Source organism: Hirundo rustica, chromosome 8, assembly GCF_015227805.2.
Source record: "Hirundo rustica isolate bHirRus1 chromosome 8, bHirRus1.pri.v3, whole genome shotgun sequence".
Classification (NCBI taxonomy): domain Eukaryota; kingdom Metazoa; phylum Chordata; class Aves; order Passeriformes; family Hirundinidae; genus Hirundo; species Hirundo rustica.
In genome coordinates, this window is record NC_053457.1 from 31,511,639 (window position 1) to 31,538,977 (window position 27,339).

The 27,339-nt window shown below is 41.1% G+C and overlaps 2 protein-coding genes across 14 annotated transcripts in view; both read right to left on the reverse strand.

Moving 5' to 3' along the window:
- Positions 1–16,229, reverse strand: part of ATE1 (arginyltransferase 1) — a 66,154-nt gene extending 49,925 nt beyond the window's left edge. For 2 of the 13 annotated variants that reach the window (XM_040071575.1, XM_040071571.2), the window contains exons 1-7: positions 16,103–16,229; positions 14,836–14,899; positions 14,442–14,504; positions 13,956–14,059; positions 12,926–13,198; positions 10,390–10,619; positions 8,642–8,770 (exon numbers count right to left, since the gene is read on the reverse strand). In XM_040071575.1, the coding sequence (XP_039927509.1) occupies positions 8,642–8,770; positions 10,390–10,619; positions 12,926–13,198; positions 13,956–14,059; positions 14,442–14,504; positions 14,836–14,899; positions 16,103–16,190 (951 nt within the window). In that variant the 5' untranslated portion in view covers positions 16,191–16,229. Of the gene's footprint in view, positions 1–7,566; positions 7,696–8,641; positions 8,771–10,389; positions 10,620–12,925; positions 13,199–13,955; positions 14,060–14,441; positions 14,505–14,835; positions 14,900–15,540; positions 15,671–15,799; positions 15,936–16,102 lie in introns of those variants that run through there. The other 11 variants (XM_040071574.1, XM_040071570.2, XM_058421583.1 and 8 more) reach the window with 9 other exon arrangements.
- Positions 16,230–17,045: 816 nt separating this feature from the next.
- NSMCE4A (NSE4 homolog A, SMC5-SMC6 complex component) lies at positions 17,046–25,981 on the reverse strand. The gene is made up of 11 exons (XM_040072018.2): positions 25,786–25,981; positions 24,519–24,599; positions 23,819–23,949; positions 22,624–22,766; positions 22,191–22,290; positions 20,447–20,537; positions 19,873–19,967; positions 19,080–19,128; positions 18,329–18,420; positions 17,694–17,788; positions 17,046–17,178 (listed from the first exon to the last, which is right to left on the reverse strand). Exons 1-10 carry the CDS (start codon positions 25,979–25,981, stop codon positions 17,705–17,707), a joined length of 1,062 nt encoding a protein of 353 aa, XP_039927952.1. The 3' UTR covers positions 17,046–17,178; positions 17,694–17,704.
- Between the last annotated feature and the right edge of the window lie 1,358 nt (positions 25,982–27,339).

Here is a 27,339-nt window from a genome sequence, read left to right on the forward strand (position 1 = left end):
ATCCTCCTCTGTGACTTCTTGCAACAGGGAGTCTTTTCCCACTGTTCCACTGATCACCATTGTTCCCTTATCAACAAAGAGAGGCCCTCATACCCCTTAGCAGAAATTAATTAATTTACATTCAAAATTAAAAGCAAGCTCATTTTAAGTTTAAAGAAGAGGAAGGGGAAAGAAAATCAACCTCCTGAAAGTGCAAGCATTTCAAACCTGGATTTTTGACTCAATATAAAATGATGTGCTGCCAATAATTACCCAAAAAGGCAATGTTTTAATGATCTGGAGCTTGTCCAGGATTCTCAGTGTAATAAAATACAATACTTATTTACTCACTATCATTTACTTATTTGATACAAATACTTCCTTATTGGTGGAGTCCACATTAAATACGTTGCAAAGTTCTGGTATGTATTTAATCCCAAACATTCCCTTGTTAAATAACTTCTTTAATACACAGTTTAATTCTCCCTCTTGTAATGGCTGGGTGATTTAATAAGTCAGCAGTTCCCACACTGCAAAGCAATAGTAAATAGGAAATTTAAATTAAAAGTTAGATTAAAAGAATACATATAGACACTGACAAAAACCTGACTGCTGTCAAGATTTTGTTGTCAAGAATTCCATTAAGTTCTGAGATTAATTAAAGGGGAATACAAGAAAATGGGGTGATTGCTTGTCAGCCATCCCATTTTTCCCAGGGAAGGGGAAGAGAGGAAAGCAGGCAACAATAAAAAGTGCCAGCAGTATCCACTGGTGCCTCATCTTGGTTATCTTGTCCTGCTGATCTATGGATTGATGAGAAACCTTTGGACACAGACTTTATGGAAGAACACTGAATTTCTACATTGTGATGGTGAAGGCAGGGCATTGTGCATTTTGTATAATTTACCATGTCAGACCTAGTCACTGTCACTCTAAATTACTTAGAGTTCGGAAAAAAAAACAACTGTGGTACCTTAATTAAAATGTAGAATTGGTTTTGTGGATAAGGAAAAAAATCACCAATAATATTTAAAGGAAAAAAAAGGTAATTAAAATTTTGAATTATTCAGTTTTTTGGCTGAAATAAAAACACACAGTTACAAATTCCTACGCTATGAGTGCATCCATCCCTACAGCCAGTGCTTTTAGAAAGTGCAGGTTTCAGAAAAAATAAACCATGTGCTATTAATTTTCAACTCAGAAGACCCCCAATAGTTCCTAACCTGTAACTTTAGCTGTATAGTGCAAACTAAATCCTATGGTGAGAAATCTGAGCCCACGACACTTTTCAAATAGTTTTATCAATCCTCCAGGCCCTGCTGCCCAATCCTTTGGCTCTGAGGGTGAAGAGGGAATTTTTAAGTGTACCTAAGCATAACTTCTGCTGCTACAGCTACTAGGAAAAAATTCTTAACTGCACCTGAATTTGTATCACAATCTCAAAGGAAAAAAAACCCACTGCAAGTCTTGTTGAAAATTATTTCACCCGATGATACCTGGTTCAGAGGTTGGATAATTTTCTTGAACTAGTCTGTACATTTATGTAAAAAGAAGAAACCACTAGATTCAATTTCTAAATCAACAAACTCATCTAACACTGCACAATTATTATGAACACAATTTAAAATTATCCAATAAACCATGAAAGAAATACAGCCAAAAGTTGATACTGCATTTAAAATAACTCAGTATGTCACACAAGCACAATTCGAATTCCCTTCACAAAGCCATGTTTTTCTAATTTTAATTACCAACTGATTTACATAAACTTTTAAAAGCTTTATAATATATAAGAAATCCTCAACATTTTTACTTTGCTGCAAACTAATTACAGCTGCCAGAAAGAATCATCTCAACAACAGGGAGTAAGCTTAAACATAATTAATAAACCTAAAAGAAAAAACACATCACTGAGAATGAAATCAAAGGGAGGGGAAAAAAAAAAAAAAAGGCAGAAAAATAAAAGGCAGGTTGGGTTCAACCCAAAGCTTCTTGCTGGAGTAAGAGCACGTGCACAGCTTTAAAAAGAGGTAATAAAGCAGAGTGTTAACACTTGCTCCATTTTACACATGGGGGAAGAGATTCAGCTGCTAAACCAGGAGCGGGTTTCACCTGGCAGCTCAGGGATTTCTGGAAGGGAAGGTTCCTGAGGTCACAGGAGGACATCACGTCCTTCTCAGGAAACCTTCCAGCTGTCACCAGCAGAAACTGTCCTGAGTTACCAATTATCTGAGATATTCCACAAAAAGCATTCATTTATCATTTCCCCTTTGGCAGCATTAAGAGTTTGCTTGTATTTGCAATTCACAGACAAGGAAAACTGAGTACTTGCCCTTTTCCTTGGGATGCAGAAAGGTTTTTTTAAATCCAGTCTCTGAATGGGATTAAAATAAACCAAGGAGTTTGGTTATGAGGGGGTTTTTTTTGCTTTATTTTTCACAGAAGTGGCAGGCTCATAGTGAAATAAAAAAAAAAAATTATGACAAATCATAAAACCTGCAAATCCAGTGCATCACCTCTGCGCTGCCATATTTGAACTGAAACAATCTTCCTTACCCAAAACAGATTAGAATCAGTCTTAACCATAAAGCTGTGCAGTGAAAAAGTTAAAATGAGTCAGACTTTTAATAAGGTGAGGAGAAGCTGCTAACAACCCTACCCAAGAAAAATGACCAAAATTCTTTCTGTAGAAATCAGGAAAATGGGACAAAAATGTTGCATTTTTACAGGAAAAGATGGTGCCAAACCAGCCTTGAACTGGGCAATAAACTAGAGCTCAGCAGAGGAATCAAAGACTTATCCCAGGGGTGTTTTGTAGCATATGAAATATAGCATATGTAATGTAGCATAGAGCATATAAATAATAGGGCACATAAAATGTAGCATATAGCATTTGTAGCTATTTGGCATCTTCAACAATTGCTTACAAAAATACAGACATGCTAAAACAATAGAGTTTCAGAGATATCCACAGATCTGAAGGTGAAGAAAGAGCCTTCAAAACTTAGGAAGAAGGATTTGAAGTTTACAAAAGAAAGAAGGCTTTAAAGTTTAAATGTGTATCCCAAATGTAGTTTTCACTGCAAGACTGGGGCTAATGAAACAATTGCTGCTACATTTCAGTTACAATTTCAATTCCTTTATGGAGTGGCAAAAGTCACTGAGGCTTTCTTGCTCAGAAGAAAACTCCTCTCAGTATACTGGAGGTTTATCAGTCTTACAGTGAAGAGTATTTAATTTTATTTCTATGGACTTACATAGAAAATGCAGTGGCGAAATCAGGAAAAATGAGATAAACTGAGATGCAAAAAAAAATCTGAGCTAAAATGATATGACTGTGGAAAAGTCACTTAATTGTCTGGATGCCTAAATTTTTTTTGGTCTTACAGAGATTTCATTAAAAAAATCCATGAATCCACAGCACTGAAGTCACAAGGGCCACACAAAAGGCACTAGGCTGTCACAGAAATATTCCTTCAAGTCTTTGAGTCAGAGCTACCAGGATGTGAAATCCAAGTTCACTGCAGTGAGATGTTCTGCTTCCAGGAGCTGTATAAAAAAGCTGTATAGAAGGCTAAAAATATGTACAAAGGCTATTGATTTTTAAGTATTCTCTCACTGGAATATAAGAGAGGAAACTAGGTTAGAGAGAGCTAAAAGTTTGATTAGAACTGATCAGAACGTTCTCCTTGGCATTTCTCAGACTTCTCACTCAGTTTGCTCTATTAGTTCAAGTGGATTCCTGGGAAGCAATTTAAAAAAGGAAAGGAAAAAAAAAAAAAGGGGGAGGGGGGGGTGAAAGGAAAACCTCACTCTACATATTTCAGTAATTTTTTGCACCTTTTCAAACAGTGTATCTTTTGTGTGTCCTGAAATTCTTTTCTTCCAAGACAAATATTTAGCTAAGCCCAAAGCAAGGAGAGAGCCCAGCTACTTTCACAGAGGGAACAGACAGATACTGTTTTTCTACAAGTTTGTCATTATGAAACCCTTGTGAGAAGTTAAATAAAACGTTTGCTTCAGGAGGTCTAAACATCAATAAACTGCTCACTCTTGCTCTCTCTGGAAACTACTGCAGGATTTTTATGATCTTTTATGGAAATGTTTTCTAGCTCGTGTAGCTGCCACATAGCTTGTTCCAGTCACACTTCAGCTGTGTTTCTTAAAGACAAAGACTGCTGGAAAAAGACTTGAGGATTCTGACACTGGGTCAGAAATGTGAAGCCTCTGATGAGATCATTAAAAACTGTTAAAGATGCCCTCTATTCTATCCAAATTAGCCACTGATATTGGGATCAAGAAATTTCCTTCTTCTGATGAAAAGGCAAAAAAAAAAGTTTTGACTTTTGATCCAGACTTCCACAGTTCCATACCTATATGCACCATTTCATCTGTCATATCACTTCATCTAAAACACAAGAGATTCAGGTGCCAAAGTGTTCTGAAATATCTATCTCCAGGTACTTTAGAAATCATCCTGAAGCTGGGGTAGAGCTGGACCACATCTTCCAGGTGATTTGCATTCTTCAAGGCCCTACCTGCATTTCTTACCCAGAAACAGGGATTTTTGCTGCTGAGCAAGAGTTAAAACATTTGCAGATAAGGACTGCTCTTAGCAAAGCACGGACAAGCCAGTACACAACTTCCATAAATCCAATGGAATTGGATCATCCAAAGAGCCAAACCTTGGGATTATACTGGACACAAGTACATTCTTCTTATTCTCAGATCATCCTTACATATATAAATCTACAAATTTCTTCCCAGAAATATAACCAAAGACTATTAAAAGTGACTCAATTTAAACAATAGACTCCAAATCCATATTTATCTATTTCTCTGTGCATGAATTATTACAACCAAGCTGTACTAGCATTTATTATTTTTCTTATGAAAAACAAAAAAAAAAAAGCTGGACAGACCTTCACCCACATGATTTGTCTGCATAATTATTTTACTCTTGACATGCTGATCAGCTCCATAATTTATGCTCCAACTGATCTTCCACTGATGCTAGAGGGAACCAAAGTTTTTTCAATATAAGGATGCTCTCATCTCTGTTAATTAGAGGCGTCCATTTCTCAGTTTTTCCAAGATTTCACGATTTCAATTTCTTTTCCTTATAGCTTGAACCATTTCACAAAATAAATATAACCACCACTAAGCCAGGAAATCACCCAAACAAATAAATCCTTGCAATTGATTACATTTGTGGGTGTTCTGTATGTTACAGACACAGCTCCTCAATCTAAGCATCATTACATCTTCCACTACTTTAAAAACAATCCAACAAAAAAGAAAACAACAAAACCAAAAAAAGCCCTGTTATACTGGGAATGGGAGATGGTGGCCAAAATTCTGGACCTGAGATAAGATTCACATAAAGCATTTTCATAAATGTCAGAAGAAATGCAAAGGATGGGGCAAACATTAATGCAGGTTGCTTCAATAGCTTCCAAAAATGAGCAGCTCAGGAACTTGGCTAATTCAATAGCATCCTTGGATAAATTTCTCCAACAGGCAGGGATACACCAATCTTCCTATTTTCCATTATTTTATCTTAACTCGTTCATAGCTTTAACTTCACTTTAACTATACTATACTTTAACTTCACAATCTGTTCAGGTTCCCCCTAATTCATCTCACTTTCTCCAACAACTCTAGTAAGAATATATATACATATATATATATTCCTCAAACAGTGGATGCCCACACATTTACACAGGAGCTTAATAAAGTTTTGTGCTCCCACAGAGGAAAATTGAAAAATCAGTTCTTCCCCAGCACTACTTAAGAGCAAGTATTATAAAGAAACCTTCAACAAGAAAATTGCCTGCTATGTTTTTTCCTCAGGACACCAATTCCATACAATACAAACATGCTGACATAAACATTCTTAAGTGCCAAGAAGTTTGTGTAACATCAGGAATTGACTCCACTCCAAAGCACAGAGAGAACCAGGTCAATTTTGAAGCTGAATTCCTGCAGCAAGTGATCAAAAGTTCTTGAGAGGGGTGAGAGGATTTCCAAGGTAGATTCGACTTACACCAGACAAACTAAGATAAAAATGGCATAATGAATATTTCAAAAGACTATGCAGAAAATAGTGGCTTTTATGCCAAGATAAAAACCAATCTTATTTTTTTTTTCTCTTTCAAGCTAAATTGGTTTTAATTCCAGGAGCAAGGAAGTACTTCAAACTGTTCCTAGAATATTAACATATTTGGCAGAGAGACAATGTATTTCTACCTCACCCAATCCTCTTCTTGCCACTGAAAGGGGAACAGAAGATTGTGGTGATGCTTCCAGAGAAAGGAAAGTTTCATCACAAGTCTGGAACATGGGAAAAGCTGTTTCTCCTGGAATTATCTAAGCCTGCACAAACATGAGGCCAAAGAGAGGAGATAAAGGCAAAGTAGAGAATCCCCTATGGCAAGCAATAAGGAAAAAGAGGATAAAAATCAGCTACACTATTAGCAGTGAACAGAAATCCATCTCCTTCCTATTCAACAGCAATTCCCAGGACAGCCTGTACACACCTTCAGGTGGTGAAAATCTGACTGTCCCTAACACATCTTTCTAGGCTGAAATCTTTCCATCATTGCAGAAAAATCGAGTTTCCAATCTGACCAGGTAATGCTTGGTACAAATCTGGTAAATAGCTCAGTCTCTCTTGGCATGCCTCCAATTTTTACATTATTATAATTAAACCCACTTATGCCAGCAATTATAAAAAGGGCAGAGACCACTACTTACTGTTATGAGACCTATTATTTTACTAAACAAAGTGAAATGGATTTTATGGCTTTCCAGAGTAGCATTACAGACATCTCACAAAAAAAAAAAAAAAAAAAAAAAAAAAAAAAAAAAAAAAAAAAAAAAAAAAAAAAAAAGGCTCCCCTTACACTCTTTTGAACTAAAGCCAAAAATTATGATGTGGTTTTACAACTCTACCTGGAAAACAGCCCCAGTTTACAAGGTTTCACTGCTGCAGGTAGTTCACTCTCAGGAACAGAAAATCCTGACTAGCTGACCAATAATAAAGCTGCACATCTGCAGCAGATAGAAGGATCTGAGGTAGCATTTTCATTAATTCTGCTAATGAGGAGGTTGTGCCACCTGCCAGAAAAATGGAGAACTGCTGCTTGCTCAAAACCCCGTGGCCATTTTTAATTATTTTTAATTTATTAGATTAGGATTATCCTCTGTAAACACCCTTTTAAGAGCAGGGTTTATCCATATGTAACATATTCTCATCAAGTCTCACAGGATCAGAGGGTGAGATATTTTTGCACTGTAACAGTGAGCTCCAGTTGAGCAGCATGCTTAGCAATGGAATGGAAATAAAATTGAGATTTTTAAAAGCTTCACCAGTTAAATTAAGTGAGAACATGAAAAATTAGGAAGAAGCATGTAAAAGACACCAAAGAACTTCAAGGCAGAAGATGTTTTTGCCATCAAAAACCCTCAGAAATGGCCATTTCAATAATTTAATATTTAGGTTAGCTCTAAGAGACAGCATTTCCCACCATTTAGATGTGCATTTGAAGAAGCTGTTTCCAGAAAGGTGCATGCAGTGAACTGTACCTCGTTCTCCCCACAGTCAGAAGGTGTCTCCTTGTGAACAGACATCTGATACTTGGCAAATAAAGTGGCAGATTGGTTGAAGGATGCTTTGAACTGGGGGTCCTCAAAGGAGACAGGTACTAACCTCACCTTCAGAGCAAGGGAAATACAAGCATTCTGGTTTGAGTGCATGTCATCAGATCATCTGCTTCTGAAGGTCAGGCTAGTGAAAGATCTCCTCCTATCCACTTCAAAGCCTCTGAAGTCAGTTTTCTGTCTCAAACATAATAATAAAGACAACTTCCTATTTTTACTGATATCTAACAAGCCAACTACAAATTTTACTCTTATTGCACAGTCTCAAGGACTTATTAAAATGTTTTATTTTTAATGGCAAGTTTTAATGGCACCAGGCATCGACTGCCCTGGTTCAACAATTGTTCTTGCTACATATACTGTTTCTCCAAACTCATGGCATTTTTTTCCTTCTAGAATAGAGGTGTAACACACCTGACAGTTCTCACATCTTACACTCCACCTATTCATTGCAGATTTCATTACACTTCACCTATTCAAGCAGCAACAATGTGCAAATTTAGATGGAGTGCACAGATTGCTTTTTAAAGCCTTAAATTGGAAGTGAAGAGAATTATTTCGCTCTGGTGAACCTTAAACCAACAATCTGTGTGTGTGATAAACTTTTGCTCACATCTTGGCCCTGGTCATTGTATCCTTCTGATGGAAACATTCAAAACAAAGCCAAGGAGGCCAGTTATCAGGCTGAGTGTCCAGCTGGATTTAGTTTCTATGGGATTTGTATTTTTAAGGCCCATCTCTGTCTCCAAGAGCCTCATCCTCTCCATTTCTTACCCAACAGCAACCGTACCTTTTCTGCCTGCAACTAAAACCAAATATCTGTGGCACTCACAAAGAGGTATCGAGAGTTTGCACTTTCAGGATGTTGATTTTATTGGATAGAGTATTTTACAAGCTCCTGAATATCCAATGGATATAAAATCCACATTTGCTTCTCCTAGAAGCAGGACATGTGAAATGGAGGGGAAGCTTTGCATAAAATGAAAATTGGCCTTCTGACCTGATTTATGGTTGGTTTATCAGGTGGGTCCTTGTGAATAACCATCTGGTAACGTTTATAGACCTGGTAAGACTCCTGAAATGTGGCTTTGAACTGTGAACTTGGTGGAGATGATCTCACCACCCTCACCTTCAGAAGAAGTTAAACACATTTATTATTAAAGGATCATGCAATAACTGTACATTTATACAGAACACAAACATCACAGCACAGAGAAATTTTACCCTCCTGCCTGCATAAGGGCCATCACAAATTAATTACCATTGGCCAATAGTCTTCTAATTCTCCAGCTCAATTTATGCTACTGAAGGTTTTCATATTTACCCTGAATAACAGAGGTTTTCAAACTGCAAATTAACTAAAATGCCTAGAGAAGAACTATACAATTTTCAAGAAATAATACCAACAGAAGCTATGCAGATCATAATTTTAAAGAGATTTTCTGTGCTACTTAAAATATTCTCTCATAGTCTCACACTATACTAAAAAAATACTTGAAAGGCTTGGAAGACTCAAATCTCTGCTCTTCATCCAAAAATCATGTTTCTATGGCAATAATCCCAAGGGGATTTCGAGGTATTTTTGAAATTGAAAGAGGAAGATGAAGCAGAGTTTCCATATTCAATTGACTTAAGTGTAATAAGGAGTTACCAGTCTCACACCATCACAATTAAACACACAAAAATAATACTAAAAATAATCTATAAATTAAACATTCTTCTTAGTAAAAATGATTGCTCCCTAAGCAAAAGAATGCTACTACATAGGCAGAAGTGTATTCTCTTTTCAAAAGTAATTAAAGTCATATTAATTTCAAAAGCTATCTAATTTTCAGAATGGTTCTGTTTTCACAAAGAGCAAATCTTTTTTCATCTTTGTAATTCTCCCTGCATCTTCTAAATGAAGATGCTCAGACAAAGCCATCATGCTCCTGTTAAAGAACTCAGGAAATGTGAAGGAGTTTGGGAGATGGATCAATTTCGTGCTTCTAGTCAGTAAATATTTTCATTTCTGGTACCATCATTGAAATTGATCAGGAAAACATTTAGTTAGTTTTCCAGCTTATGGAAAAAATAACAAGAAAAATGGTTTTTATAATTAACAAATGTTAGAAAGCCCCAAAGCCTTCCAGATTACTGTCTCTCGTAGATGTAGTGGTAACCACTGTGTGTTAAGCAAATTTTTTACTCTCATTTCTACAGCTTTCAAAGACATCAACACACACCAATGATGCTTGTATAGAGCAAATATCTTGTTATCTGATTAATTTCATGAAGTTACTGCTTCCTTGTCAAGTTTCACCAGCTTAGATAGTTTAAGTATTTACATACTGCAGACCTAAATACTGAATTTCTCTCATTATTTAACACTCGGTTAATTCAAAGTTTTTCATTTTCAAGTCACGCTGTATGAAATTAATTTGCAAGTTATTTTAGGAACTGAACTGGCCTCTGCTAGGACTGACTGCAGTGCAAGAGTACCCTCCTGTGGTTAAAAAGAGTGTAGCTGCACCATAACTGTGCAATTTATATAAATACATACACACACACACATATATATAGATAGATATGCACCCCTATGACGCATATCTATATCTATATAAATATAGATCATTCAGTACCACATATATTTCAAGATTTAAGCCATCACTACTCCATAAAACCATAAATACAGACCTAAGTTTTTCAAAAACTCCTTAACTAGATTTTTCCTTCATCTGCCTCCAGCAGCAGTGAACAAGACATTACCTCTAATTTGTGTCGTGCATCATCAGGTAGAGGGACAAATACAAAGTCTTCAATGTTTTTAGGCTGGTTTGTTTTAGATTTAGAGTTTTGCAAGAGTAAAGCTTGATCTCCTTGAAGTTGAGAGCCTTCTGCTGTGCCCATCTGGTTCTGCAGGAGCTTCTGTAGTTTTCTCTCTCTCCTTATGTCCTTTGCTTTCCGACACAGGGGCTTGCTCAGATCAGCCCCTTTCCCTACAAGGGCACAGGCAAAGAGTAAAACACCACATGTGACAAGAAAGGAGCAGCTCTTACCTCAGCACTGGAAAGCAATGGCTAAAAATCACCTTTTCCTGCAGACTGTGGTCTGAACTCACCATGGCCTTTCACATTCACAACCACCAACACGTGATGCCATGCTAATGCAGTGACTCTTCCACAGCTATTTACTGCAGCACTCTAATCTCCAATCACCTTGACCATTTCACCCCAAAGCCAAGGGTGTGTTAAAAAACTTGAAATGCTGAAGGACAGAAATACAACCACAAAATCACAGAGAATTGTTCTTCAGCATTCAAAGCCCACGTGGCTACACCACAGACTCCTGTAAAGACACGCACCCCAAAATGAAGCATTTATTTTTTTCTCACCTGGAATCCATAAGGCAGGATGCAGAAATGCTGCCAATGTTACTGTGGTCATGTAATGGAAGAGTAAAAGGCCACAGGAGTTTGCATCTTTGCTTAAAACTGTGTTCAGATTGTCTGTTTTAATTAATAAATTCCCTTTTTGCAGTTTGCTCCTATCTTTAACAGATCACCCATTTATAGAACTCTACCTGTGATATGGTATTTGCTAAAAAGAGAAGTCAAACCTACGCACTATTTCCCACCTTAATCCATTTGTTTCTCACTAACACAAGAACTGCGAGCTGCAAACCAACACAAGTCCAAAGACACGAGGGAATTACAGACACTATGTGACCTGTCCTCAGGCAAACAAGTCAGAGGAAGAGTTTATTTAAAACTCTCATGATGTATTTCAAGAGCGAGTACCCCATCTGTATTGGGATCTGTTTCGTGTCTCGTATCTTCTGTAAGCTGTAAATTAGCAGGAAAAACTTCTGCAAGCAGCGACAGTGCCTACACAGATGTAAGCAAACCTTCTTTTCTATCTGAAACTGTGCAGAAACAGACCATTATTCCTAGAGGACAATGACCTGTTTTGTTTATAAAGGAATAAAAATGCAATTAAACAATCTTATTACTGACTAAGTCTACATTTTCCAAGATAAAAACTAAACATCTTTCTATCTGGAAAATTTTAAACTAAATTTGACCTGTGACACCAGCTAGCCTGAAAAAAAAAAAACCATTAAATAAGCTTTCTGATGCTCTTATTATTCACTTCTATCTTTATAAACACCAGAAAGAAGCACACTAATGAATATTTCTGCTCTGTAAAATTAAATCTTTTTTTTTTTCTGAAATGCACTACAGTGTTACTTATCTGCAAGTTTGACCCAAAGCTATTTTTAACCTAACTGAAGACCTTACCTCACCTTTTCCAAAGCTCCTATTTTTTACCCAAGTCTGCCATCTGCTGTCAACAGCCACTTCATGTCTTTCCAATACTAAGTTTACACGGGCCAAATTTAATTTATTATTTAAAACAAGAGAGCTTGGAGAATTTGCACAATGGAAGTTGTATAAATAATAAACTATATAAGGGCTGTAAAGGTTTGTATAAGATCAAAATATAAAACACAGTTTTAACAATTCTCTAATATTTCTATGTAACACTGTTGATTCTCTGATGGAGCATTTCTGAAAATTTTCCTTTTATGTAGATGCAACAATTGTTTATTAAGCTGGTGAAAATCAGATCCAATAGGGATGAATGGTTATTAAGGAAAAAACATTATTTCACTTGAAATCAGCCATGCTATAGAAAGAGACAAAAGTACTTTGTTCTCCTAAATACTGGCACAGCATGCAACAGGTGAGTGACATCAGGAATTAGCAGGATGTCCCAACACAGGCAGAAATTCTAACGCCACAAGTTTCCACCAGGATGCTCCCTACCATGTAGCAGTAAACCACAAAGGGAAAGTCCCTTTATTTGCCAGGAGAGGCTACACAAAATGATCTGTAAGACAAGGCTGCCTCTGGGCCACAAAGTGTCAGGCAGCAATTCTACCTTAATTAAATTATTCTGGCAATAACAGTTTCTCTGGGCAACCTGTGCCAGGGCCTCCCCACCCTCATCATAAAAAAATTCTAATCTGAATCTCCCCTCTCTCCTTTCAGATCCTAGGATTCAGTCTTACTTAAGGTGAGGATAAAAAGACAAATATAACTTTTTAATACAACAAAATAGAAATTACAACATTACAAGTAACACCCAGCACCTCTCAATTTTTATGACGTAATTCCCATACACTGGGAGGAGGACAGGGAATAAAATCAAACAATTATCAATTTACTAAGCAAGATAAAAAGAAGGCATTTCAAGAAGATGTGAAATGATGGCAGCATATTCCAACTGCTACCAGAAATTACCTGGCTTAGGTGGTGCATGAACAGCTTTAGCTGAATGTGATGGCTCTGCAGGGACCGGTGTGTCTTTGTCTGCACAGATCTGAACAGAATCCGATTCCACCTTCTGCACATTCCCCTCTTCTTTTGTTTCTCCTGAGCCCTTATCTTCATTCTCCACCCCCTCAGTGTGATCCACAGCCAAGGGAGTCAGTTCAGACTGACTGACCTGAGACTCGCTTTTGTATGGAAAATCACACGTGGCCACATCCTCTGTATGGGAATCCATCGGCTCTTCTGTCAATAATTAAAACCTGCTTGAGTGAATTTCTCTCTGTACAACCATAGCTCACACTTTCCACAATTAAAACCAATATTAAATTAACTGGTTGCCAGTTTCACAAGTGTTTTCCCACAGATAAAGTGACTATTGCAGCAGTCTGAAAACAAGGTTTCCTTTATGACCCCGAATTATGAACATCAACTCATTTATGAGAACAGTTTTATTTTCTCCACTGAAATTGGACAGTCAACTACTTCATGTTATAACCTCAAACAAATAACAACAAACAAACCCAGCACACCACAGACACAAAAGAGGCAAATTGTAATGACTCAGAACCAATTCAAGTTTCACCACCATGAAGGGTTTGGTGCTGGATTAATGGAGGGTGACCATTCAATCACCTGGAAAAAACCTCTTTGGTTGCCCTTCCTTTTCTCTGCCACCAGATGCTCTAGTTAGTCCTCCCCAAATTATCAGTTTCATGATAGAAGTAAAAACATCATCTAATCCTCTACAGCACCCAGCTAGAGGTGAGGACACACCCAGGAAAATAAGCTGGTCTGCAGAAAAAGTAAGGAAATATTTTCCTCAATAACCCAAGCCACCTCATCAATTTGGCTTCTGGGCTGCTGAAGTGCTCAAGACACAGCCCAGCCAGGGCTCTACACACAGAATTCAAAGCCCATTTGCTATTTGATCACTCAGGCAGGTATTTAAATCCTCCTTCCATGCATCAGTACTGGTTTCCAAACACTCAGAGTTTCTTACCTTCACTTGCCACTTTGGAAACATCTCCTTTGGAAATAAATTTCAACATTTTCTTCAGCACCTTCTTGTGGGACTTGGAAGCCTGAAAATGCAAAGCCTGGCACCTTAAAAAGAAAAAAAGAACATTTCATTTGTGAAAGATTGTTTCAGGAAGAAAAGGTTAAAGAACCACTTATAAAAATTACATCAGTCCTTATGGCACTTTTTTTATGTGTATCTCTAGAATTACTGCAATACAAGCGTGAGCCTTTTATTTGGGCTGCTAAAGCAGTGCTTGTGGGTTACAGACAAGGCTCCTTAGAGGAAAATATCCCAGAGCTGCTGACGTCCCCATGCACAAACCCAAGAGCATATATTTACTGTTCAAAATATCATTAAAAGTAGATAAACTTCTCAATGATGATGTATTTCAAGCAGTAAACACAAATGGTGGAACATACTTGAAGTGATCAAATCCATAACAAAAGTGTACTCTGAGTTTCTTACCTTATTGTGTATTGAGGACAACATGTTTGATTCATGATAGGTTTGTAGACATATTTGCCACTTCTGAAAAGAATAATAAATATGCATTGATTTTTTCTTTTTTTGCTGTTTATACTACAAAAGAAATGAAGAGGCTTTTTTATTAAAATCACATCAAAACATTTCATGATGAAGAGTCAAAGAGGAAGTTCTTCAGTTCTTTGCTGACCGTTTTCTCCTTCTAAAATCACTGAATATTTCCCTGTTTGACAATGTCACATTATAAAAGGTCACGGACCACTGGACAAAATTACTCATGGATATATAAGTGTTTCCATAGATCTAAATTTCAAATGTGGACTCTAACTTTTATCTCAACAGACAACACGGCTTTGCATTTCATTTTTCAATGTACCTTCGCCATCCTCTGTCTATGAGATCCTGGTAATCTTGAACTGTCATCGAATGTGCCCACATACCTGAAATAAATAACACAGCAACACACTTGACTGACCGTGGCTTGCCTTCAGAGCACAACAAGCTCTGCAGAACTGGCTGCAGCCCTCTGCTCTGGGACAGGCTGGGGGAGCTGGGAATGTTCACCTGGAGAGGAGAAAGCTCCAGGGAGAGCTCAGAGCCCCTGGCAGGGCCCGAAGAGGCTCCAGGAGAGCTGGAGAGGGACTGGGGACAAGGGATGGAGGGGCAGGACACAGGGAATGGCTCCCACTGCCAGAGGGCAGGGCTGGATGGGATATTGGGAAGGAATTACTCCTTCAGAGGGTGGTGAGGGACTGGAATGGACTTCCCCGAGAAGCTGTGGCTGTCCCTGGATGCCTGGCAGTGCCCAAGGCCAGGTTTGGCTCGGAGCAGCCTGGGACAGTGGAAGGTGTCCGTGCCCAGGGCAGGGGTGGCACTGGATGGGATTTAAGGTCCCTCTCAACCCAAACCATTCTGATTCTGTGGTTACTGCAAATCTGAGTAGCTAACGGCCACTTATGAACAGATGTCTCAAAGGATTTGACATGTTCTTAAATATCGTAATTACTGATTTCAATCGGGTAAAAACCCTAAGCCCAACACAAACCCTGGCATGCAATCGACCGTATTTCCCTGACCATACCAGCGCTAAGCTCCCCTCTGCACTTCCCACTGCCCCAGAAATATACAAGGAAATCAACACAAAATCGCTGCTTAGTTCTGTCACATTCCTTCGGGAAGCACCGGGCCATAGGAGCCGTTCCGAGCTCCCGGCTGAGCGGGCGGGGGCTGCTGCCGAGCCGCCGCCCGTCCCCGCCGCCCTTCCCCGGCCCCGCGCCCGCCGCCGCCGCTTCTCGGCCGGCCCCGGGCGTCCGGCCCGCCCCGCCCCGCCCCGCCCGCACCGTGCGAGAGGTTGCCGTTATCGCTCCTGCAGTAGCCGCAGCGGTAGCCATCCTCCCCGCCGAAGAACTCGACGATGCTCGGGGAGCCGCCGCCCGCCGCCATCCCCGCGGCGCCCGCCCGCCTCAGGTCAGCGCCCCGGGCCGCCCGGAAGCGGCGCCCGCCGCCATCTTTACTGCGGGCGGCGCGCGGGCGGCGCGCACAGGAAGCGGCGGTGCCGCCATGTTCCGCGCGGGCGGCGCGGCGGCGCCGCGGCCCGAGGAGCTCCCGACCCGGCCCGGCCCCCGGCCCCCGGCCCCGCTCACCCGCGGACACCTTGCCCCGCGCCCCGCCGCAGTAGCCACAGCTGTAGCCCTCCTTCCGTCCCTTGTACTCCACCACGGCGGCGGGCATGGCGCCGGCGGCTCCGCAGCGCCCCCGCCCAGCCGCCGCCGCCGCCGCGCCCGGCCCAGCCTCCCCCGCGGGCGGATCGGGGATGGGACATCGCTGCCGCTCCTCGCACCGTGTCCCCGCACAGCGTGACCGGCTTCTCAGCACACACAGGCCTTCCAGGGCGCATGGTATATCCCTCAGCTGCTGCAGCAGGATAAAAGGATGGAAGAAATCCTGAGCTCTTCCACAGAGCCTTTTCTGAGAATGGAACAGAATTTCACGGACTTTTAATGAAATTAATGTTGCGGCCCCATAGAGCTGGCCTGCTCAAGGTCCGGGTTCCCAAACAAATACAGGAGAAGTTTGGAATAAAGGAACTTCTATCTGTAATTGAGACAGATTTCCAAACTCAAAGCTTTATTTCCAGAACAGGAAGAACAGCAGGGCAGTATCATTTCTCCTGCAGTACCCCAAATCATGTAGGACAGAAAGATTATCCCAGCAGGGATGTTTAACCATGGGAACTCCACTTGCTGCTGCTGGGGTGAGACAAGGGAGGAAAGAAGGGACACAATGTTTGCTTTTTACTAAGTTCATGAGTGCCAGTAAACTTTCTATGAACAGCAAACTGAGCCGTAATACATAAATAACCTTGTCACAAGTCTAAACCTCCTCAGGGTGCCCAGAGCAGCTGTGACTGCCCCTGGGTCCCTGGAAGTGTCCAAGACCAGGCTGGATGGGGTTTGGAGCAACCTGGGATAGTGGAAGGTGTCCCTGCCCATGGCAGGGCATGGAGCTGGATGATATTTAAGATCTCTTCTGACCTGACCCATTCCATGGTTCTAAACAAAGCAGCTCATATAAAGCATCGAGATGTTCCAGAAAAAAATAAATTTAATTTTTTTTAACAACATATACATATAAACATATACAACATATAACATTTAACAACATAGACATATAAAACAACTGTTGAGACAAATGTTTTGAGGTATTTCCTTTAAGGCACCTAAGGGGAAAGAAAAAAAAAAAAAGAGAGAAGACTCTAAGACATTATGTATTAAGATCTGGAACTGACCAAACAATTGTGACAGTAAGGACTTCAGCCCTATCACTGAAAGAATTTTATGAAAGAAGAAGGCAGAAGGGAAAACAGCCTGGTTCCCTCTAAGTCCTTCTTCAGACTACTTTAGTAACAACATCAGCTGTCAGGTAGTTAAGAAACCAAACACAACTAAGCTATGATTCTTTCCAACACTGCATTCTGAGTAGAAAGTTCCAAAAAATAACTCATCACTTAACTGAACATCAAACTCAAAAATAAAGGATTTTTTTCTGAGGTAATCATTGCATACAAGGCTAGAGTACATATTGTTTCATGAAGAGGACAGGAACACAGCAATTCCAGATGTTAGGGTCACCCTGCTTACAGTTCTTCTGCATTTGGAAGTCACCCGTAGCTCCCCTGAAGTTCTTCCACCTGCATAAGGAACTTACTGAGTTGGATTTGTTAAAAGAACTTACTTGAATTACAGTTACTCTGTCTCCATTTCCTCTTCAGTGCTCTGAGAAAGAGGGGGAATCATGGCTTCTCTGATCTCAAATGTTTCTATGATGTCCTGGTTAGAGATGACAGCAATGTGTCAGTCAGCAGAGCTGAACTATTTCAATTTAATTACCACGAAGCAAGCAATAAAGTTTCTGATACTAAAGCACTATTTCAAATTACTACATTTCTCCTGCACAGTCTGAGTGAGGGACAAAAGAGCTGCATGTGTGCTCAAAACTGCTTTTTGATTGATTACAAACAGTGAGGAAATTGCACGGAGAACTTCTCCTCCAGAGACAAGTCTTGTACTGAAGGGAAGGAACAGATTCCACATTTACCCAATCCTTGTGTAAGACAGTGAAGATAAGTCAGTGCACAGCTTAAAAACACTTCAACTGACCAAGCTTCAGGAATCAAGGATGGAATCGCTACCCCAATTCTCATTTTTCTTGCAGCTACAAACATCCCTTAGATCTGTGATTGTTCTGGCATCCAGAAGGTCAAATGCAGCGTTACAGCTGAACACCTGCCCTCCCCAGAGCAGGTAACAGCTCTCAGAAGCTTAAATAAAAAAGAGCTGCTCCCAGGTATGAAGTGCTCTCCGTGGTACCTTCCATTCTCTCTGGTCCAGCCTTATGATGACCTGGTTCCGTGCTCCAGCTCTGCTCTCCTCCTCCCCTCCACCGCTGGGTTTTGTGGGCTCTGATCAAAACACAGCATTTTCAGGATTTACACTTGTGAAGTCAGTTTCCACCAGAACACAAAAGCATCACAAAAGTCAGATCAATCCTACATGTTCCACCCAGTCAGTGTCTGTCAGCAGCCTGTAACACATACTACTGGAGATACTTCCTTAGTCTCACATCTTAAAAATTTAGGAACTAACTTTTTACAGAAGGACCTAAGTATTTCATTCCTTATGGAATCCCACCAAAGTCCTAGCCCCATTGATACCCTGTGGCAATGAAAGCCAAACTCATATGGAGAATGGAATTTCCCTTCCAACTGTTTGAAGCTGCAGCAGTTCCCAACTCTGAGACAAGAAAGTTCTTACACCCAGAAATACCTTTCTTCAGCTAAGTGTAACAATGTTCACGTATTTATTAGCAAAAATATAACTTGAAAGGTAATAACCTTTGATTTCTAGTAATAGAATTCATTTGTATAAATCAGCATCACGGTCTTTTTTCATACATTAATGTTTGAAAGACTTTATCCTTTCAGCTTCTCCTAAATCTCTTCCTGCCTTCAATTACATTCACTGCATATCCCCAGTTAAAAATACACCTAAAACTTTGTGAACACTTAACATGTAATGTTGTTACAATAACCAATCAGAGTGTTTTAAAGCTAGATTTTACCTATTACTGGCAACTCATCTTCATCCAGCTTTATTCTTGCAAGACCATCCTAAACAGTGAGATTTAAAGTTTGATAACTTAGAGCTTTCCAGTTAGGATAATGCACTGAAGTTTCGTATTTTTACTTATTACATAATCAAGAACAGGTACATACATTGATAAAGAATCTTCAACCAGTTTAATACAGCACTTATGCATAAAGAAGGCAGTCCATAGAGCACAGTGTGTAACTGCTGGATTATAAAAGTTTTGCTTTATTAAAATTGTCATTATTCTCTAAATATACTTGAGCTAACCCTTCATAATAACATTTCTATCCAATATAAAACCTGAATTAGTCAAAATATCCTTGTCAGTATTCATCTTTTCCAGAATTAATTTTATTTATTAGACAAACTAAGCATAGTTTTGAATTGCAAATCCATGGATTCAAAAATAACGTAACACCTTGCATTAACATAGTTTTCTACAGCCTCAGTAACTCTTCAATACTCTATGAGAACTTTTCTACATCTAAAATGTGAGCCAGAATCTTTTTTGATAAACATATTGACTGCAAAAATATCACTAGGTTTGTTGGTAAATTGATTGCAGTACAAAAAAATAAAGTCAGTCAACTCTGTTTCCTTTTTTATTCAATTACCAAAATATCACAGACTGTTTACAGAAAATAAATTACTATTCCTCATATTTAAATCCTAATTCTTCAGTATCAAAGCCAGAAAAAAAAAACAGGTCAGTATTTCTAATTCTAGTATCTAAAGTGATATTTTAAAAAGATGTCACACCTTACCCTGATAAGGAAGGACACATGAAACATGTTTTCCACAGTGCGTGCAAACGAGTTCGGATCAATGACAAAATCAAAGAAGTAAATGGGTGTATTAGCTGGGGATGCAAAAATGGCTTTGTTAAAACAAACAAACAAACAAACAAACAAGTGGTATGCACAGAGCTAACAGATGTAAACACAAACTTAAGAGAGCTGGTATACTTTTCAAAAGCTAAAGGGATGTTTATCAATTTAGTTACAATGCTGAATTCCCAGTTGCCTGCAAAAACCGTATGTTCTATAAAGTATATTATTTTCTTCCATCCTTTCCCCCACGAAGATCCATATATTTGACTACTTGACTGCCATCTACAAATGGCAGGCTTTAATCAGGAAAGAGGATTTACATTTACTTTGCAGTCAAACAGCAGCTGATTAGCATTCATAAAAAATAACCTAGTTGGTATACATGCTTCAACAAAGATCTCTACTTGCAGACTTCACCTCATTTTGTCTCTGTAGTTTTACCACTCCCTACTGTAGAAGACACAGAACATAACTTTCTCCAGTTAATGCTTAATTTAATCATACTTACGATCATCCTCAAAATGAGTCTGCAGTATTCCCAAGATCCTCTCTACTTCTTTTTCTGTAGCTTCTTGATGAGACTCCTCCATTTTTTTTAACTGGGAAAAAGAAACAGAGATTCACCTCAAATAACTGTTGTTGAATTACCAGAATATGCAAAGGCCCTCTGTGACTGGGCCCTTTGGATAGGAAGGCCGGGTGTCACCACAGGATTTCGGGTGCCAAAGTCCCTTTGGGGGTGATATAAATGGGAGAGGGCATGATGTGGTGACCCGAAAAAGAACTACTTTATTAAAAACAACAAACAGCAAACCCAATGTAGTAAGGGGTGCACCAAAAAGGGCCAGGGTCAGGGGGTTACTGTAACTCCTATAGGGTAGGATAAGGGCGGAGTCTGAGGGCAGGGAGCCCACTGGCAGAGAGGATTAGGAATATGCAAATTATTGCAGCAAAACATAACCAATGGTCACAAGGGGAACAGAGAACTTTCTAGACTAATCTACACAGGGAGCTGCCACAAGGCCTTGCAGGTAAGATTTCTCTCACCCTGACCAGGGGGATTTCTGCCTTAGCTCAAGGCTTTCTTCGACCCCAACAGGCCTCCTTTGAACGTGTAACATAAAAGTTGAATTTTTCTCCCTACATGCAACATAACAAACACACTTATGCAAACATGAGACAACTTTGCAGTTTTAGGTTTTAATTCCCATCTTACAATATCAATCTGAAAGGCCACGGTTTGTATGTTTTGTACAGATGTACACTTAATTTTCAGTAGCTCTGAGGAGTTGGGTTACACAGTGCTACAATCTGTGAGGTTAATGAAGATGATAATTTGGAATCCACAAACCCTCCAGCTCTTCTTCTTCCCAATACAAACTATAACAAATCTTTTCTATCACTATTTGGATTGAGTAGGCTGCCTTTTAAAAGGCAGCAATCAACCATTTGCCTCTATATCCTGGCATTATCACAGCCTCAGCTTCCCTGTAACAACACGGATTATATCTGCAGTTTCAGATGTAAGCTTCTTCCAGAATTCCCAGACCTTTGCTTTTCTGCCAGTGAATGACACAAAGAATAATAAGGAAACAGAAAGCACAAGAAACAATGGTTATGTGAGCTAATTAGCTTGCTGCCATTAACCACATTTCAGTGCAAATGCCACACCCTGTATAACACTCTAAAGAAAAACGGAAACCACGCTAATGTAAAGAAGTTTGGGTTTTGTTTCCTTTCAAAGCAACGGGCAACAGAACAAGTAAGCTCATCACTTGAAAAATCAGTCTGTAAACCCTATTTCTGAACGTGAAATTGGTCTGCAAATCCTATTTCCTTCCACGCAGTGAAATACTGCAGTCCAAACCAAATCAAGAAGCCTAATAATGGAGTCTGAATCCTTTAGCAGAAGTTCAGAAGGAAAGGGGCTGATGTGTGTGCCCCAACTCCAGCTGGACAGCTCTGGAGCCATCCAAGGATTGTTGGCAATAACAACAACCAAGGTAATCACACACTGTGAGAAACAACAGGATATAGAACCTGTTGGAGAAATAACCATATGAAGGTAGGGCAGCACTTTTCTGGGACAAACATGCTTGTTCTCCTCCTGCAGATAAGCACAGCACAAGCATCTGTGGATCTTGGATACTTCCTTCCCCTTACGGCTGGGATATCACAAACACTACACATTCATTGTCATTTGTAATAACTATGCCAGTACAAATGGTTAAAAAACACAACACTTCACAAACCTGAGCAGGCATTGCCTGTTCTGCTTTTCCTCTGCTAGCTTTCTTCTGCCTCTCAATCCGTTGCTTTGGTACTGGAGGCTCAGACTTGAAAGATCCCAGCCTAACCAAAACACAAAAAGCACACACATGCAAATCTGTTTTACACTGTATGCTTAGGAATCTTTATACTGAGCAGTGGATGATGTCAAGGAAGTGCAAAGTGATGACTGATACCTAAAGATAAAGCTTCATCACATTTAGAGAGTTCTGCAAGGAACCAGCCCCAAAAGTTGTTCCAGTGTGTTGACAGCCTCATACCTTGTGAACACCCTGCTGTGACTTCCAATTATGCTCAATTCAAGGCAGGAATCAGTTAAGGCCATTACCTTGAGCTGCAATAGACACTGCTTCCTTGGAGAAACTTACATGTACTGAAAAGCAGGAAGAAACTTACATGTAGTGAAAAACAGGTGCTCTTTTGAAGTACTTGAGTGCTTCTTCTCCCATTTTCTTCCAGGCATCTCTAGGTAAAAAGCCACCTGGATCATCCTGAGAGTCATCAGTTTCTTCAGTGCGATTTATACCCATAAAGGTCAGCTACCAAAAAAAAAAAAAAAAAAATCAAACAAAAAAACCCCAAAAAACAACAACAACAAAAAAGCTGCAATAAAAATTCATTTAAAGGTAAACCTGTAAATACATTCATGGTGAAACACTGTATTGTGGTGTTTGCCTGATACATTTGTATTTAATACCACTGCCTAAGAACTTTGGCTTTCCTGAGGATACCATGAAAACAGATGAACACTCAAATTCACCCTTGTGTTCAGCAACCAGTGAAAGCCAGAGGTAAACAAAACTTCTTAGATTCCAACACATTTTCAGTGATGTATGAAGTAGCACAACATTACTTATATTGCACTTGAGAGTTCAGATGTCTCTCAGTTTTTGAACTGGAAGAACACAGGAAGCCCAGCTGCTCAAATACCATAGAACTTCTCTGGCCTATCCCTGCATCCACCAGTCCACACTAACCCAGGAAAAAAATAAATTGAACTTCATGGTTTTTTATAGATTTGAGCAAACACTTGAGATTCCTTGTTGATCTACTGTAACATAAGGGAGAATTTTCAAGGAGCAAAAAAGCCAAGAGCCTGCTTAAAAGCTGTTCTCGATCCCACCCTTCCCCCAGCCATGGTACAAAGAGACAAAGTGACCAGTCTGAAAGCATTCAAGTGTCCCAAAGTCCCATTTCATGTCAGTGACACAGGGCCTCAGGAACTCTATCATAAAACATAGAAACCAGAGGACAGGATAAAGAAACTACTTAGCTACTGAGAAACTACACAAGAGTGACTGAAAAAAGAGCAGAAGAGCACAAGTTGACTGAACCATGATAAAGCAGCAGCAGTGCAATAATGGGGGAGGTGTCTGCATTTTAAGTCAGACTTTCCCCTACTGCCAGTGCTTAATATATAGTTTAAGACAATTAACAACAGTAAGCAGAAAGTTTATCAGAGAAATTGATAGGAAGAGCATTAAATTCCACCAGAACTGCCATGTACTGCCTGACAATCTGAGGCTTTATGGTTCTGTAACAGGGCAAACCTCCAGCAGAAACGTTGGCAAATTCAGAGCCTGGAACTTACCAAGTCTTCTGCAAATGCTGTTGAGTCAAATGCTGACATCTCTGAGTGTAACTCATTGGCCTTCTCCTTTCCTATATTGGATGCTAAAACTAGAAACTGGGCATCCAGCGCAGCCTCTCGTGCACGGCAAACTGTTACAGGAAAGATTTTATGGTGATTAATACAAAATTGTCACAAATATAATTATCAGATTCAGCATAGGGACCACCCTAGCTTTAGTGCTTTGGAAATCCTTTTACTGCAATGACCTCTAACACATTTACACAATCCTTATAATGATATTTGCATATCATTATAAGGATTCCTTTTTAAAAAAAGGAAAGAATGACAAACCGTGGAAAAGTAACACATGATCTTTAACAATAAATACAGTTCTATCAACATCATTTTTTTCACCTTTTCAAGTGAAATGAACCCCTCTGCACTGATATTTTTATGTGTATTACTGATATACATTGTTCCAGTGAATCAAAATAAAGCAAGGAGTTATTTCTAAGAGCAAATAAACTGTAATGATATTTATTTTTTCACATCAACTTACTCATCCAATCTTCAACTTAACACAGCTATTTTAAGTTATATAAAAGTTCTGATTAAGTACTTGGACCTCAACTTCACTCTTGCCCTCTTTTGTTTGTAAGGAATCATCACCTCACTCTTGGCCGAATACATCAATTCAAGACCACAGAATTTGTTTTACCGCCATCAAAAAGTGCATTGGCTTCTTCCAAAGCTTCTGTCAGCCTGTTGCTTCTGGAATTGAGCATGGCTTCTCGATTTTCTGTGGGAAAAGACACAAAGGAAATCCTGAATTACTTAAACATAAAAGCACTGAGAAACAATGCGCTTGTTTAATGCTGACTGGAGGCCAGGTGCCCACCAAAGCTTCATCACTCAACTGGGCCAAGGAGAGAAAACAGAACAAAAAGCTCACAGGTCTAGATAAGGGAGAGACCACTCACCACTTAGCTCACAGGCAAAACAGGCTCAACTTGGGGAAATGAGTGGAACTTCCATGAAAGAAACAAACCAGCCCCTAAAACTGTATGCTTGGTCACTTCTATAAACAGGCTGGATCACCCATAAACTGCACTGTAGCCTCTTGCAAAACAGCTGCACAAATGTATCAAGTATTCAAAAAAACAACTAATCCCACGTGTCGCTGGACTTGGCAGTGCTGCTCACACAACCATGGCCACATTTTTGTGAGGAAAAACAGCACAACTCACTCAAATGCACATAGGAGAAGGACTCACACACCTGTCTGGAGAGATGCTAAAAACTACATGGCGTTTTTTGGAAGGCCCAAGAAGGAGTTTCTGGTCCAGGCACATAATGATACCTGCAGTTTTAAACTAAAGCTCAGACACCGCAAAAGCAAAATTAAAGGATTTCACTGCATCTCCAGGTCTAAAGCTGACTGTTCCTCTGCACCACTGCAGGCACCACATGTGTGTTAGTGCAGCTAAATCCCTCGTAACCTCGCTATCCCAGGGGATGCAGGACAGGGGCAAAGGGGAATGGCAGGACAGGACAAGGGGGAATGGCCTCACACTGAAGACGACCACGTTTAGGTATCGGGAAGAAATTCTTCCCTGTAAGGGTGGTGAGGCCCAGAGAAGCTGTGGCTGCCCCATCCTCGGAAGCGTCCACGGTCAGACTGGACAGTGCTTGGAGCAATCTGGGACAGTGCAAATTGTCCCTGACACGGCTGGAACGAGAATACTCGTAAGGTCCCTTCCAACCGATCCACGATTTCGCGATTCCGTGCTTCCCGGGAGTCCAATTTCGATCTAAGTACAAACCCAAAGAAAGCATCGGCAGCCCTAGGAAGAACCCGGAGTGGCCAGGAACGCTCCCGCAGTTCCTCACACGCCCAGCACCGGCCGCCATCCCCGGAGGCCCCCTCGGCCGCCAGCCCGGACACCGCACCCGCGGCCCCGGCGCTCCCCTCGCCGCCTCCTTACGCTGCACGCTGGAGATGAGCTCCCGGTACTGGCTCCGGATCATCCTGTTGTGCTCCCTGTCGTCGCCCTCGCCGATGTTGAGCTGCCGCAGCCTCTCGCCCGCCGCCTCCGCCGTGTCCTCCTGGGCGTGAGGCGGGCGCGAGCGGCGGCCCCGCGAGGCCGGCGAGGACTCGCCGCCGTCGCCGGTGTGCGACATGGCGGGTGCGCGGCCGCGGCGGCTGTCACCCGGAGCCGCTGGATACGGCCGCGATGAGCCCGCCTCCCGCCTGCGGCGAGCTTCCCGGGATGCACGCACCGAGCCGAGCCTGCGCAGTCCGCCGCAGAGGATCGCGGAGCGGTCTGCGGGCACGGCCGCTGCTCGTTGAGCCGCTGCGCTTGTGGTCGCGATCTTCCCTACGGGCGCCGTTTTCCGCCCCGGGTTCTGCCGGCTGCGCGGTGTGTTCCACCGCGAACAGCGTCGGGCCTTTCTGACCGGCCGCGGAGGCGGTTACCGAGCTCTCAGCGCTCCTTTAACATTGACTTCCTTCCTCGTAAGGCGTTCGCAGGCGAGCCGTGAGCGGCGGCGGGCGGTGCGCGGAGCCCGGCGCGGGCGGGGCCGCTCCGCTGCCTCGGGAGGGCGCTGCGGGCGCGGAGAGCCGCGGGGCGTGGGGAGCGAGGCGGGGGTTTGGGTTGGAAGGGACTTTAAAGACCGCCTAGTTAGAATCGTGGAGTCATCGGGCTTGGAAGCGGCTTTCGAGATGGTCCGGTCCAACTGTCCGCCCAGCGCGGTCACTGTAACCCCTAAACCACATCGCGCAGCTCCTCCCGAACGCCTCCAGGGACCGCGACTCCACCGCCTCCCTGGGGAATCTATTCCTGATGCCTAAGTACCTAACAGTGGGAAAAAAAAATAAATTTGACATCTAATCTGATGTCTCACCCTGTCTTAGCTTAAAGCCATTTCCTCTGGCTGTCTCAGTGCAGACACAGCAGGGACCGGTCCCACCTCACCGCATCCTCAGCGATGTGGGCAGCGATGAAAGCCCCCCTGAGCGTCCTTTTCTTGCGACTAAAAACCCCCAGCTCCCTCAGCCACTCCTCAGAAGAGTTCTCTGGAATCTCTCCAGCACCTCAATGTCCATTTTTAGTGAAGGGCCCAACAGTGAATGTAATCACTTGAGGTGTGTCCTCACCAATGCAGAGAGCAGGGGGATGATCGCTTTCCTGGTCCTGCTGGTGCCTGCAAAATATAAATCACAACACTTACCACTTCCTTGTTGATTAATACTGTTATGTTGTTCTAACTCTTGTGTGGTGGGTTTAAGGTATTTTTGGGAGTATTTCCTCAAACATCTTCATCGATCAGCTTGACTCAGTATATAGACATGGATCTACTTCAGTTTCCCCAAACCAGTACTTCAGCAGGACGACAGACTGCAACTACACACAAGCTAGCTTTCAAAATATATGTTTAATATATGTAATGCTTCAGTTGAGCATTAAAAAAATTATATTTGAATTCTTGAACAATTTTCTATTCTTTGTGAGACTTGTGGAGTGCTGTCAAATTTGCAT